The 15,045-nt window shown below is 43.6% G+C and overlaps 1 protein-coding gene across 1 annotated transcript in view; it reads right to left on the bottom strand.

Moving 5' to 3' along the window:
* syne2b (spectrin repeat containing, nuclear envelope 2b) overlaps positions 1-15,045 on the bottom strand; it is a 147,625-nt gene that overhangs the window by 61,046 nt on the left and 71,534 nt on the right. Inside the window, 13 exon segments of the mRNA XM_064928115.1 lie at positions 339-443; positions 682-774; positions 4,821-4,925; positions 5,091-5,237; positions 5,336-5,488; positions 5,703-5,816; positions 8,940-9,125; positions 9,311-9,448; positions 9,716-9,892; positions 10,012-10,152; positions 10,301-10,456; positions 12,264-12,423; positions 14,599-14,858. Of these exon segments, the coding sequence (XP_064784187.1) occupies positions 339-443; positions 682-774; positions 4,821-4,925; positions 5,091-5,237; positions 5,336-5,488; positions 5,703-5,816; positions 8,940-9,125; positions 9,311-9,448; positions 9,716-9,892; positions 10,012-10,152; positions 10,301-10,456; positions 12,264-12,423; positions 14,599-14,858 (1,935 nt within the window).

Raw genomic sequence — 15,045 nt, forward strand, 5'->3', positions numbered from 1 at the left:
ACCGGGGATGAACCAGATTCACATGAGCATACTCCCTGACAGTTCACTGGATCGCATGCTTAGTTGTCATTTATCACGTAAACATATACAACTATAAACATCGGAATTCGAATTCCTGACAATGTGTTAACAGAATGTTCAGACTCATACTGCAACCTGTGAGAATCAAACTGCAGTATGATAGAATATCTGGGATTCTTCCGCCATGTAAATGCACCGAACGTAGATAGAGATAGAGAGGGAGTCTAAACAATGGGTTCTACTCCAGACTAGGTCTAGGACACAATACATTGGGACTTGGAGGATTTTGAGAGTTGAATGGAGGGGGGTGTGTTTACCATGCTTTCAGACAGAGACTGTGTTCTGACTGTGCCCACAGGTTTTGATAAAGCTTCGGACACACTTGTTCCTGAGGCGACCGAGAGACCCACTACAGAGAGGTCCTGAAGAGACATGAGCAGTGTTACAATGTGGACACTACTCAGATACAGCATCAGTCATTATTATGTTATCATCCATGAGAAAACCATACACAGTCATTCATTAAGGCACTAAAACAGTCCTGTTATATGTAATGTTATGTTCTTCATGTTATTTCATACGAGGGTTGTTATACATGTTACATCATACAGTGTTGTTAGGTGCCATTGTCTGACTCCCATAGCTGGAGGTGTCTGATACCTGTTCAGTTGTGTCCTGACTCTGTTCCATGGCTGTGGTTCCCCCTTCTTCCTCAGCTGCAGCATGGCTCCCTTCTGCTGCAACCTCAGGGTACTGACCAGAACAGCAACACAGTGGAGACAGTCAATAACAAATCACAAACATTTTAATGAAATAATAGGCAACAACAAAAAAACTAAAAACTATGAAACACCCTGGTTCTAAAATAAGGTGCAGATATATGAGTAAAAACAAACGTTTTAAAAACTTCTCATAGATGTTTTGGTAAAAGTTATTGGCAAAGATTGCACCACATTGCCCCCTAGAGGTAATCAATCACATCGGCAGCAGTACCCTCAACATTCTGAAAAGTAAAGAGGAAGACTTGAGGGGACGGCATTAAATAACAACGACCCACCTGAAAACAAAATAGCAACATAGAGAATTGAAAAAAATTAAATAGAGAAGATACTGATTTTATTGTCAAAGTAAAAATATGTGGAAAGAAACTGAACACAGACAAGCAAATTTCCAGTGTGTGTGAGACCAGCAAGGAGGAAGAGGAGGAGGAAGAGGAAACATGGGAACAAGATTATAGGGAAGCAGGGTTGGATATAGTGCCTCCCAGTGCTGCAGTGAAACAGGGGGCAGAGTGACCCACGGGCATGTCACAGGAAGGCCAGGGGCAGTGATGTCAGAGGGTCCAGTAGGACACGGGTGGTTTGGCAGCTGGCCTTCTCTTTACCTCTGGAGCTCTGCCCCAGAGAGCCATCACAGAGAGCCTCCTCTCCCCTCCCCCTCTTTTTCCTACCCTCCCTCTTCCTCCTCCACAGGACATGACACGCCCCTGGACTCCTGCCACGCCAAGTCAAGGACATATGCACAGACATACAAACAAGCTGAATGATGGGAACACATGCACGTCCCGGAATAGAAGCACACTCTAAAAGAGGGTATGACAAAGATAGATTGAGAATTAGAAAGAGCAATGCTCTTATTTGGTATACATTTAAATATAATTGGGTTAGTCATGCTTCAGTGTTGTGTGTTGCATTAGGCACATGGAACAATGTGATGAATAGTTGGCTGCAGGAATTGTAGGAAACTGTAGGAATGGACACTGTCTTTGAGACTTACTCACTGTACTCACATTGGTCGCCTTATTGCAGGTCAAGGGTCATGTGTGGTGGGCTGGACGGGGCTCATGTGTCATAGGCAGGGGGGATCTCTATGTCTCGCTCTTATACACAATCTCTTCAGAAACTCCTATCCACCCTCTCTGAAAATTAAGTAACTTCCCTGGAATCTAGGATATCCTCATCTCTATAACGTTTTGGAGTTTACTGTATCTTTGTGTTATATGACTATATCTCAGACCACTTTAAATTGATGTCCCACTGCTTTCACAGGTTTTAGGTTCACCCACTTTTATAATATTTAGCTAATGTCAGTAAACTGAATGCATGGCAATATATACATACAGTTGAAGAAGGAAGTTGACATATTCCTTAGCCAAATATATTTAAACTCAGTTTTTCACAATTCCTGACATTTAATCCTTGTAAAAAGTCTCTGTCTTAGGTCAGTTAGGATCACCACTTTATTTTAAGAATATGAAATGTCAGAATAATAGTACAGAAAATTTCAGCTTTTACTTATTTCAGCACATTCCCAGTGGGTCAGAAGTTTACATACACTCAATTAGTATTTGGTAGCATTGCCTTTAAATTGTTTAACTTGGGTCAAACATTTTGGGTAGTCTTCCACAAGCTTCCCACAATAAGTTGGGTAAATTTTGGCCCATTCCTCCTGACAAGAGCTGGTGTAACTGAGTCAGGTTTGTAGGCCTCCTTGCTCACACACGCTTTATCAGTTCTGCCCACAAATGTTCTATAGATTGAGGTTAGGGCTTTGTGATGGCCACGACAACCATTACTTTGCTGTCCTTAAGCCATTTTGCCACAACTTTGGAAGTATGCTTGGGGTCATGGTCCATTTCGAAGACCCATTTGCGACCAAGCTTTAACTTCCTTGAGATGTTGCTTCAATATATCCACAATTATCCTTCATGATGCCATCTATTTTGTGAAGTGCACCAGTCTCTCCTGCAGCAAAGCACCCCCACAACATGATGCTGCCACCCCCGAGCTTCACGGTTGGGATGGTGTTCTTTGGCTGGCAAGACCCCCCTTTTTTCTCCAAACATAACAATGGTCATAATGGCCAAACAGTTCTATTTTTGTTTCATCACACCAGAGGACATTTCTCCAAAAAGTATGATCTTTGTCCCCATGTGCAGTTGCAAACCATAGTCTGGCTTTTTTTATGGCGGATTTGGAGCAGTGGCTTCTTCCTTGCTGAGCGGCCTTTCAGGTTATGGCGATATAGGACTCATTTTACTGTGTATATAGATACTTTTGTACCTGTTTCCTCCAGCATCTTCACAAGGTATTTTGCTGTTGTTCTGGGATTGATTTGCACTTTTTGCACCAAAGTACGTTCATCTCTAGGAGTCTCCTTCCTGAGCGGTATGACGGCTGCGTGGTCCCATGGTGTTAATACTTGCGTACAATGGTTTGTACAGATTAACCTGCTACCTTCAGGCGTTTGGAAATTGCTTCCAAGGATGAACCAGACTTGTTGAGGTCTACAATTTTTTTTCTGAGGTCTTGGCTGATTTATTTTGATTTTTCCATGATGTCAAGCAAAGAGGCACTGAGTTTGAAGGTAGGCCTTGAAATACAACCACAGGTATACCTCCAATTGAGTCAAATGATGTCAATTAGCCTATCCGAAGCTTCTAAAGCAATTACATAATTTTCTGGAATTTTCCAAGCTTTTTAAAGACACAGTCAACTTCGTGTATGTAAACTTCTGACCCACTGGAATTGTGATACAGTGAAATAATCTGTCTGTAAACAATTGTTGGAAAAATTACTTGTGTCATGCACAAAGTAGATGTCCTAGCCGACTTCCAAAACTATAGTTTGTTAGCAAGCAATTTGTGGAGTGGTTGAAAAACAAGTTTTATTGACTCCAACCTAAGTGTATGTAAACTTCCGACTTCAACTGTATATACTGTATGTTGACAATAGGCTTTTTAATGATGGGTTGTTTGATGCTTCATGTCTGTCTCCTATTTTCAAACCTTTTCTCCTTTTGATAAACCTATATCCCCTATGTTATAAACACATATCCCCCCAACCCCTATATCCCCTATGTTATAAACACATATCCCCCCAACCCCTATCCCCTACTAATGTTATATACATTATATATTATAATAAATTATTCATCATTTCTTAGGTGTTCGTTTTGTCTTTGAATATGGTATGTCCCTCCCCCTATGTAACAGTGAGGTCATCTTCTAAAAAGAAAGAATAGTAGAAAAACAAAGAGTTATGAAAAGCATGCAATGCTATTAGAAGACTGATGTCCTGCTTTATTAAGCACTACAAACTAACTAAGCACCAAGTCATTACAAATGTACCATTAAAAGCCATATGACATACGGAGCATGACCTGCCTACCCCTGACCAGTGTCTGTGATGTTAGAACAAGTCATCTACTCTCACATCTCATTTTTAGAATATAAATCAGATTACAGCTGACACAAAGTAGTGAGGTGAGACAGGTTGGAGGTAAGACAGGTGGCAGATGAATGAGGGTGAGACAGCTGAGTGAGGGGGAGACAGCTGAGTGAGGGTGAGACAGCTGAGTGAAGGTGAGACAGCTGAGTGAGGGGGAGACAGCTGAGTGAGGGGGAGACAGCTGAGTGAGGGGGAGACAGCTGAGTGAGGGGGAGACAGCTGAGTGAGGGTGAGACAGCTGAGTGTGAGACAGCTGAGTGAGGGTGAAACAGCTGAGTGAGGGGGAGACAGCTGAGTGAGGGGGAGACAGCTGAGTGAGGGGGAGACAGCTGAGTGAGGGGGAGACAGCTGAGTGAGGGTGAGACAGCTGAGTGTGAGACAGCTGAGTGAGGGTGAAACAGCTGAGTGAGGGTGAGACAGCTGAGTGGGAGTAAGACTTCAAAGGCTTCTAAACTATAATAGACAGCACAGTCTATGGATGTGTGTCGTCAGACAGGTACAAGATACTACCAGGTAGACACATGTTAACAACATGTCAGACTGTCTACATATGGGTGACTTGGTTTTTACCCGACTCTTCTCCGTTCCCCAGCTGAGTCTCTGTTCAGGAGAAGACTTCAGCACGTCTTCCTCTACATGGACTATCTGGATCTGGCCCTGCTCCACTCCATTCTCCTGCAAAAACACAATATCCTGGTCAGGTTCAATCAATCACATTTATTTATAAAGCAATTTTTACATATCACAAAGTGCTTATACAGAAACCCAGTCTAAAATCTGAGGATCATTATAGTGAGGAGGTGACCCATGCAGTGGTGTGGCTGTAGGGAATGATCTCACGTCTGCTTCCTCCGTGGCTGGTAATGTTGAGCTGGGCACAGAAACATTCTCTGTGGAAGAGGTGGGTACAGTTGGGCTAGGTGCAGGGACCTTCACTGGCGGTAAAGTGAGTGTCTGTTTCTTCACTATGAACTCCCCTGGAACCATCTGAAAATAAAGGAAAATTAAGGAAAACATTAATCCTGAGTGTACATTTGAGAAAGTGTGTTTGTGTGTAGTGAGGAGTCATTTATTTGCCCAGCCACCTTCTCCAGCTCTTCTAGCTGCTGTTGGAGCTGGTCCACTCTCTGAAAGACAGTGAGGGTCTCCTCAGCCTTCTCTGGCAGACAAAGGCCTGGCTTACAGCTCTGGATCTCTGCTATGGTCGTCCGCAAAGACTGGATCCTGTCCACACACACCTGTATAAGGATATACACACAGTGACTCACTCTGGGTTACAGGAGGGAGACCAGGGCCTGTATTCACAAAGCGTCTCAGAGTAGGATTGACTATCTAGAATCAGGTTTCCCATTTGTTATTCATTATGATCTGAAAGGCAAAACTAATCCTAGATCAGCACTCACTCCCTGTCCCAGGGCTAAACGTGCCAGATACTCCTTTCACCCAGCTCACCTTCAGGCTCTCCTCTCTGGGGCTGGGAAGAGTGTCAGGGGACGATAACAACGTCCTGATCTCAGTGACGTCCTTCTCCATCATCTTCACCTCCGTCTCTATAGCTTCCACCTCCTACACAATCAGAAAAGACCATTGAGCAATGCAGAGAGAGAAAGCGAGACAGAGAGAGTCTCTCAGAGCATTCACAGTCAGCCCACACCCCTATCAGATCACAGCAAAATCACAGTTTACTTGAACAGAGAAATACTCAATCATGAGGCATCAAAGCCAAAGGAACTGAATAATATTAAGAAATGCTATAGATGGAAGGAAATAGTGTGGAAACCTACCCCCAAAAAATGAGGCAACAACAAATTCAATCCCTTTTAGACTACTCCCTGGACAAAACGTAATAGTGAAGGTGTAAACTTGGCAGTAGAAAACCTAAACAGTATATTTGACCTCTCAGCTTCCCTATCAAATCAAAAAAATGTAAAGAAGATTAACAACAATGACAAATGGTTTGATGAAGAATGTAAAAACCTAAGAAAGAAATTAAGAAACCTGTCCAACCAAAAACATAGAGACCCCAAAAACCTGAGCCTACGCCTTCACTATGGTGAATCACTAAAACAATACAGAAATACACTATGGAAAAAGAAAGAACAGCACGTCAGAAATCAGATCAATGTAATTGAAGAATCCATAGAAAATTGTAAAACACTAAACAAACAACATGAAGAGTTATCTATCCAAAACTGAGATTTATGGGTAAACCACTTGTTCAATCTTTTTGGCCCTATAACAAAGAACAAACAGCAAAAACATATACATGATCAAATACAAATCTTAGAATCAACTATTAAAGACTACCAGAACACACTGGATTCTCCAATTACATTGAATGAACTACAGGACAAAATATAAACCCTCCAACCCAAAAACGCCTGTGGTGTTGATGGTATCCCAAATGAAATTCCAATTGGCTATACTTAAACTATTTAACATCAGCCTCAGCTCTGGCATCTTTCCCAATATTTGGTACCAAGGACTGATCACCCCAATCCACAAAAGTGGAGACACATTTGACCCCAATAACTACCTTGGGATATGCGTCAACAACCAACTTTGGAAAATCTTGTGCATTAACATTAACAGCAGACTTGTACATTTCCTCAATAAAAACAATGTACTGAGCAAATGCCAAATTGTCTTTTTTTACCAAATTACCATACGACAGACCACGTATTTATCCTGCACACCCTAATTGACAAACAAACAAACCAAAACAAAGGCAAAGTCTTCTCATGCCTTGTTGATTTCAAAAAAGCTTTTGACTCAATTTGGCATGAGAGTCTTCTATACAAATTGAAGGAAAGTGGGGTTGGGGGAAAAACATACAACATTCTAAAATCCATGTAGAAGATGCCAGAGCTAGGTATGAGGTTATAATTGGCAAAAAAAACACACACATTTCTTTCCACAGGGCAGTGGGTTAAGACAGGGATGCAGCTTAAGCCCGAACCTCTTCAACACATATATCAACAAATTGGCGAGGGCACTAGATCAGTCTGCAGTACCCGGCCTCACCCTACTTGAATCTGAAGTCAAACGTCTACTGTTTGCTGATGATCTGGCGGTTCTGTCCCCAACCAAGGAGGGCCTACAGCAGCACCTAGATCTTCTGCACAGATTCTGTCAGACCTGGGCCCTGACAGTAAATCTCAGTAAGAGAAAAATAACAGTGTTCCAAAAAAGGTCCAGTTGCCAGGACCACAAATACAAATTCCATCTAGACACCGTTGCCCTAGAGCACACAAAAAACTATACATCCCTTGGCCTAAACATCAGTGCCACAACTTCCACAAAGCTGTGAACGATCTGAGAGACAAGGCAAGAAGGGCCTTCTATGCCATCAAGAGGAACATAAAATTCAACATACCAATTATGATCTGGCTAAAAATACTTTAATCAGTTATAGAACCCATTGGCCTTTATGGTTGTGAGGTCTGGGGTCCGCTCACCAACCAAGAATTCACAAAATGCAGAATTCTGCAAAAATATCCTCTGTGTACAATGTAAAACACAGAATAATGCATGCAAAGCAGAATTAGGCCAATACCCGCTAATTATCAAAATCCAGAAAAGAGCTGTTAAATTCTACAACCACCTAAATGGAAGCGATTCCCAAACCTTCCATAACAAACCCATCACCTACAGAGAGAGACGAACTTGGAGAAGAGTTCCCTAAGGAAGCTGGTCCTGGGGCTCTGTTCACAAACACAAACAGACCTCACAGAGACCCAGGACAGCAACACAATTAGACCAAGTCATTACTTGACACATTGGAAAGAATTAACAAAAAAACAACACTCTAGAATGTTATTTGGCCCTAAACAGAGAGTACACAGTGGCAGAATACCTGACCACTGTGACTGACCCAAACTTAAGGAAAGCTTTGACTGTGTACAGACTCAGTGAGCATAGCCTTGCTATTGAGAAAGGCCGCCGTAGACAGACCTGGCTCTCAAGAGAAGACAGGCTAGGTGCACACTGCACACAAAATGTGGTGGAAACTGAGCTGCACTTTTTACCTCATGCCAAATGTATGACCATATTAGAAAAACATATTTCCCTCAGATTACACAGACTCACAAAGAATTTGAAAACAAACCCAATTTTGATAAATTCCCATATCTATTGGGTGAAATACCACAGTGCGTCATCACAGCACCAATTTTGATAAACTCCCATATCTATTGGGTGAAATACCACAGTGTGCCATCACAGCAGCAAGATTTGCGACCTGTTGCCACAAGAAAATGGCAACCAGTGAAGAACAAACACCATTGTAAATACAACCTATATTTATGTTAATGGATTAATATTTATGTTAATTTCATTTTTGCTCCTTTTTGTACTTTAACTATTTGCACATAATATGACATTTGAAATGTCTTTATTCTTTTGGAAATGTTGTGAGTGTAATGTTCACTGTTCATTTTTATTGTTTATTTCACTTTTGTTTATTATCTACTTCACTTGCTTTGGCAATGTTAACATATGTTTTCCATGCCAATAAAGCCTTTAAATTGAATTGAAATTGAATTGAGAGAGTGAGAGAGAGAGTGTGAGTGAGTGAGTGAGTGAGTGAGAGAGAGAGAGAGAGAGAGAGAGAGAGAGAGAGAGAGAGAGAGAGAGAGAGAGAGAAAGGAGAAGAAATTAGGAGAAGTGGAGAAAGAGAGGTGGACTCACGGCGGCGGCATGGTCTAGCTGGGAGAGTGGAGCCACAAAGCCCTGCTGCACAGCGGCCACATGGCGGTCAGCCTCAGCCAGCTGCTCCTGCTGCGCTGTGATGTCACACACCAGGGAGATCTCCTTCAGCACGGACACAAAGCCCTGCAGAGTGATGCGGATCTGCTGCGAGTCATCCAGCACCATCTACAACACAGAAGGATAGAGATCAGCAACATCTACAGGAGACCATATGATTATTCTGATAATATAGGCTAACCTTAACATTTGTTATGCGGTGATGAATCAAATTGTGTTGCTCACGTCATTGTAGTACATTTGACTTGGGTGAGTGTAGGGAAAGTTTTGGGTAAGAGTTGCGCTGTACTGACCTGTAGTGCGTGGACGTAGCTGGCCAAATCTTTGGCTGTAGTGTAGGTACAGGGAGCAGTGAGCCAGGACTGAGCCTCAGTTAGCCAACTGTTGGAGCTGTTGATCATCTCGTCATGCTCCTGTAACCATGTGCTGATCTGCAACCAACACAAACACATAGTCAGTATTAAATCAGCTATAAAATCATATAGAAAAATCATAACATCAGACATTCTATGATATCATCATCCACAAATAAAAGTCAACCCTGGCGTCATCAAAAAAAAATATGATCTATCAATCACACACTGGACTAGGACTATTCACAGTCCTAGTCCACAAACACAGGGGCTAACACTACCCAAGGGGTTAACTGAACATGTGTTAGAGTAACCAGGGGGGTTTAGGGAATCGTAGTTCCTCACCTTGCTGAGGAAGGCGGTCCTCTGCTCTGCCTGCTTGGCCATGTGTGAGTGGAGCAGCTGGGCCTCTGTCAGGCTCTCTGTGAGGACCTGGGCCTCCTCAGCCTGTTCCAGATCCTGCACCTCCACCTCCAACGCTGCCACACGGGAGTGCCACATGTCCAGCTCGTCCCACACACGCTACACACACACACACACACACACACAAATGTGATAACACAGTCTCTTTCTGCTATGTACATCAACCTGGTAAACTCTGATCCTAGATCAGTTCTCATATCTGCTATCTTAGCACTCACCTTCTGTGTGCTTTCTGCCTCCGACAGAGAGGGGCTTCTCTGCTGCAGTTTGTCCTGCACTGATCCCAGACCAGCCTTGATCTCAGACACCTTGGCTCCCAGTCTGTGCAGGGGACCGCTCTTCTCCATTACATCCCCTACCTGGGGAGCAGTAAGACAGTCAGACACAAGTAGTGGAAATACATGTAGCTTGTTCTTGACATTCATAGAAAATATCTACAAATGAGGTCCTTACAAATAGACCACATTATAATGCTACAAGCACAGGTAAAGGTTTCAGCTACTGTACCTTCTCCTCTACTTCCTGCAGTGAGTGTGTCACGTCCTGTAGCGGTCCCTCTATCTCCACGGGAACCAGGGTGTACATGTCCGAGTACTTCATCCTCAGACCCTCCATGATGCGCTGCAGCACTGTCTTCTGGGTACACAGCTGGGTGTGAACCTCCTAAGGAGAGACAGAGAGGGAGGGAAAGAGAAAGATGGAGAGAGAATAAGAGAGAGAGAAAGCAAGAGATTGAAAGAGAGAGGAGAAAAAACAAAGTTCAGCGTTCCTCATTCTACAGCACAGGAGGTTGGTGGCACCTTAATTGGGGAGGAACCGGCTCGTGGTAATGGCTGATGTAGAATATGTGGAATGGAATCAAATACACCAAACACACGGCTTTCCATGTGTTTGATGCCATTCCATTCGCTGCGTTCCAGCCATTATTATGAGCTGTCCTCCCCTCAACAGCCTCCACTGTTCTACAGCCTATACCCTCTCTCTGCCATCATTATGTCTCCAAGGTCACAAACACGCTAATACACATTCATAGATTCATTCACATCCTCCATAGGGTCCAGCTCTTACCAGACAGAATGTACAGCCGAGTATGTCGCACCTCTCTCTCCTGGGCTGGTTTAACTAGCTCAGAAAGGCTTCCTTATTAAGTCTTTCATTCCTGAAGCTACTCAGCATGAACCCTCTTCACCTCCCACCTAGCAGCACACAGCTAATGAGAGGCTATTCACAGTCCTAGTCCACACACTGAACATGAAAATCAAACGACGATAGGAAAAATACGACCAGTGATGCAGATGAAATACAGCAGAACCTGGCTCTGAGACAGGGATCAGGGCAACGCCACATAGGAAGCTGCATGTGTGTGTGTGTGTCTGTGTGTGTGTGTGTGTCAGGGAGGGTACATCAATGCTGGCCTGAGACTGGGACAGATGCACCAAGAGGATCCACTTACAAGGTGGAACAAAAAGAGGCAGGTATGGGGGGGCTTTAGAGCCCTTTCATAGACCCTCTCTGAGTAGAGGGGGGTGGGGAGACATAGAGAAAATGTTGGACAAGACTCAGGTCTTTAGACAACACTAACACTGGTCCCCTCTCATCCACTGAGTACCAAGACAAAGCTCCGGGGAAGGTTGGTAAAACCAAGCTAGCTAAAGGGATGAGGGCCCAGCCAACGGTTAAATTCAAATGTGGCACTTTGTTGGGGAACTCTTTCACTGAGCTAACAGTCTCACTGAAGACCTTCATTACAACAACCTTTCAGCAGTGAAACTCAAAACCAACCGCCACATACAGTTCATGGTGGAATGATAGAATCAGGAAATATATAGTACAGTCACAACGAGACTTTCCACTTAATTCAACTTGAGCTTCAAATCATTAATTCTATGAATTTCAAATTAGATACAAATGTGAACCGTGCAATTTGGAAGAGATATTGTCTTTGTAAACGTTTCCCTGAGTTGATCGTGTTTGTTTTGCAGAGCACAGACACAGCATTGTGTTGTGGGTACAGGGATGGGAAATGCCGACTCATTAGAAGCACGTTACGCATGCATCACTGTACAGAGGGGAGGGGGTTGTTCAAATCTCAACTATGCACTTATCCCTATGAAATATATTAGCATTCACAGTAGGCTATGCTATAATTTGTCAAGAACACTGAAACAACCAAAACCACCTCAATAAGCAACACACTAAATATGAAAAAATATATGGACAATTCCATAAAATACAGTAAATTACTGAAAATGACAAGTAAACAGTATTTTGTCATTAATTCTACTAATTGAAGTCTACCACCAAAGACCCAAAATGCCATGCGTCAACTGTGGAACCTTTCAATCTGGCACTCTTAACTCCTGGATGCTGCTGTGAATATTTGCTAAATTACTACACTCTGTGTGTATAGGTACATTGTGTTGTCCACACTGTGTGATGTTAAGGTGCTGTGAGACAGAGGGTTACCCACATGTAGCTTATGTGTGTTGGGACACTGCTCCAGCTGTGACAGGAGGTCTTCTGCAGTCACCAGCCACGCCTTCACCCCACTCAGCTCCTCCCTCACTTTGTCCCTCTCCTCCACCTCCGTCCTCACCACACACCGCCCCAGCATGCTCTTCTCCTTCAGACTGCAGACACAAACAGACAGGCAGGTCTATAGTGCACCAAACAGCTGGCTAAAGTCTTAGTTACAGTGCCTTCGGAAAGTATTCAGACCCCTTGACTTCCTTGACATTTTGTTATGGTACAGCCTTATTCTTAAATTGATTTAAAAAATCCTCAGCAGTCTACACACAGTACCCCATAATGACAAAGCGAAAACAGGTTTATAGACATTTTTGAAAATGTATTAAAAATAAAAAACTGAAATACCTTATTTACATAAGTATTCAAACCCTTTGCTAGGAGACTCGAAATTGAGCTCAGGTGCATCCTGTTTCCATTGATCATCCTTGAGATGTTTCTACAACTTGATTGGAGTCCACCTGTGGTAAATTCAATTGATTGGACATGACTTGGAAAGGCACACACCTGTCTATATAAGGTCCCACAGTTGACAGTGTATGTCAGAGCAAAAGCCAAGCCATGAGGTTGAAGGAATTGTCCTTAGAGCTCCGAGACAGGATTGTGTCGAGGCACAGATCTGGGGAAGGGTACCAAGAGATGTCTGCAGCATTGAAGGTCCCCAAGAACACAGTGGCCTCCATCATTCTTAAATGGAAGAAGTTTGGAACCACCAAGACTCTTCCTAGAGCCGGCCGCCCGGCTCTGTCACTCTGACAGAGATCTAGAGTTCCTCTGTGGAGATGGGAGAACCTTCCAGAAGGACAACCATCCCTGCAGTACTCCACCAATCAGGCCTTTACGGTAGAGTGGCCAGACGGAAGCCACTCCTCAGTAAAAGGCAAATGACAGCCTGCTTGGAGTTTCCCAAAAGGTATCTAAAACAAAATTCTCTGAAAAGATGAAACCAAGATTAAAATATTTGGCCTGAATGCCAAGCATCACGTCTGGAGGAAACCTGGCACCATCCCTACAGTGAAGCATGGTGGTGGCAGCATCATGCTGTGGGGATATTTTTCAGCGGCAGGGACTGGGAGTCTAGTCAGGATCGAGGGAAAGATGAATGGAGCAAAGTACAGAGAGATCCTTGATGAAAACCTGCTCCAGAGTGCTCAGGACCTCAGGCTTGGGCGAACGTTCACCATCCAAAAGGACAACGACCCTAAGCACACAGCCAAGATGACACAGGAGTGGCTTCGGGACAAGTCTCTGAACGTCCTTGAGTGGCCCAGGCAGAGCCTGAACTTGAACCAGATCAAACATCTCTGGAGAGACCTGAAAATAGCTGTGCGGCACTGCTCCCCATCCAACCTGACAGAGCTTGAGAGGATCTGCAGAGAAGAATGGGAGAAACTCCCCAAGTATAAGTGCTGTAATCACTGCCAAAGGTGCTTCAAAAAAGTACTGAGTAAATGTCATGTTTTTCTTATTATTTATAAATTAGCAAACATTTCTAAAAAACTGTTTTTGTCATTATGAGGTATTGTGTGTAGATTGATGAGGGAAAAAAACTATTTAATCAACTTTAGAATATGGCTGTAACGTAACACATTTTCTAAAAAGTCAAGGGATCTGAAAACCTTTCGAAGGCTCTGTATATCACTGTGAATCAAAAACAGCTAGCATGGTACATAACCAATATAACACATAGTCCATTTAAAAAAAGAGATTTAAAAAACTCTAGTCTCTTACCTTGACTTCATAAGTAAAAGCGTTTCCTTTGGGAACTAAAGCTGACACCAAAATCAGGATGCAGAGCATCATCTCAATTCAGGTATTTAAGTATTTCACAACCTCTGCATCTGTGATTGTCTATCTACACAGTAAGCATGTGTGTGTATGCTGTGGATGACTGAGTAGGTATGAGTGTGCATCTTTCTGCGCTTGTTGTCCTTAGTGGAGAGGCACAGCAACCCTTTCCCGACCCACTTTTCCCAGAATGCTCATCCAAGTGTGAATGTGTGGAGCCGCTGGGAGTTTGAGTACCTTTGCCCTGCACTACCACAGAAACACTGATTGGTATGACCATCAATGCAACACGTTTGGCTTTTAACACTTGTCTTAAAGCCTATAGTTGTTAATTCATGCCATATGGGCATATGCTGGCATATGAGGATTTGTGTCTTTGAGGAGTGGGAATTAAGTGTAATATTTGCGGCACCACACACTCAGCTCCTGAAACAATAATACCAAACAATGTGTTTCCTGTCCTGTCTGTTGTATGGTGGTTGACCTCTCACCTGTCATAGCGGTCCTGCATGACCTGCAACTGTTGACACAGCGGGTTGGGCGGGGCCTGCTCTAGGTGGGCGGGGACGCCCAGCAGTCTGGCGATGCGCAGCTCGAGAGCTGAGAGAGCTCGGTGCTCACAGTCTAGCCTGTCCTGGTACTGGTCCCAGTACAACAGCAGCACCTGCAGCTCTTCCCCACACACCTTCTCCCTGGAGTCATTTGGCAGCTCAGCCTCCACCTGCTCCAGCATGATGGACGCTCGCTCCACCTGAAAGGATAACAAGAATTGGAGTTAATGAGTCAGTCTGTAAAATGGCTGCTTCCAACCTGACTTTCTGTGCTGGGTGTGTAGGGAAGAGTGGGGTCTCTCTCTATATTGTGTCAATCATTGGCTGAAAGAGTTTGGTAGATTTTATATCTCAGGGTTGAAAACAATTTAATTTCAACTTAATTTC

This window comes from Oncorhynchus masou, chromosome 21, assembly GCF_036934945.1.
Source record: "Oncorhynchus masou masou isolate Uvic2021 chromosome 21, UVic_Omas_1.1, whole genome shotgun sequence".
Lineage (NCBI taxonomy): Eukaryota > Metazoa > Chordata > Actinopteri > Salmoniformes > Salmonidae > Oncorhynchus > Oncorhynchus masou.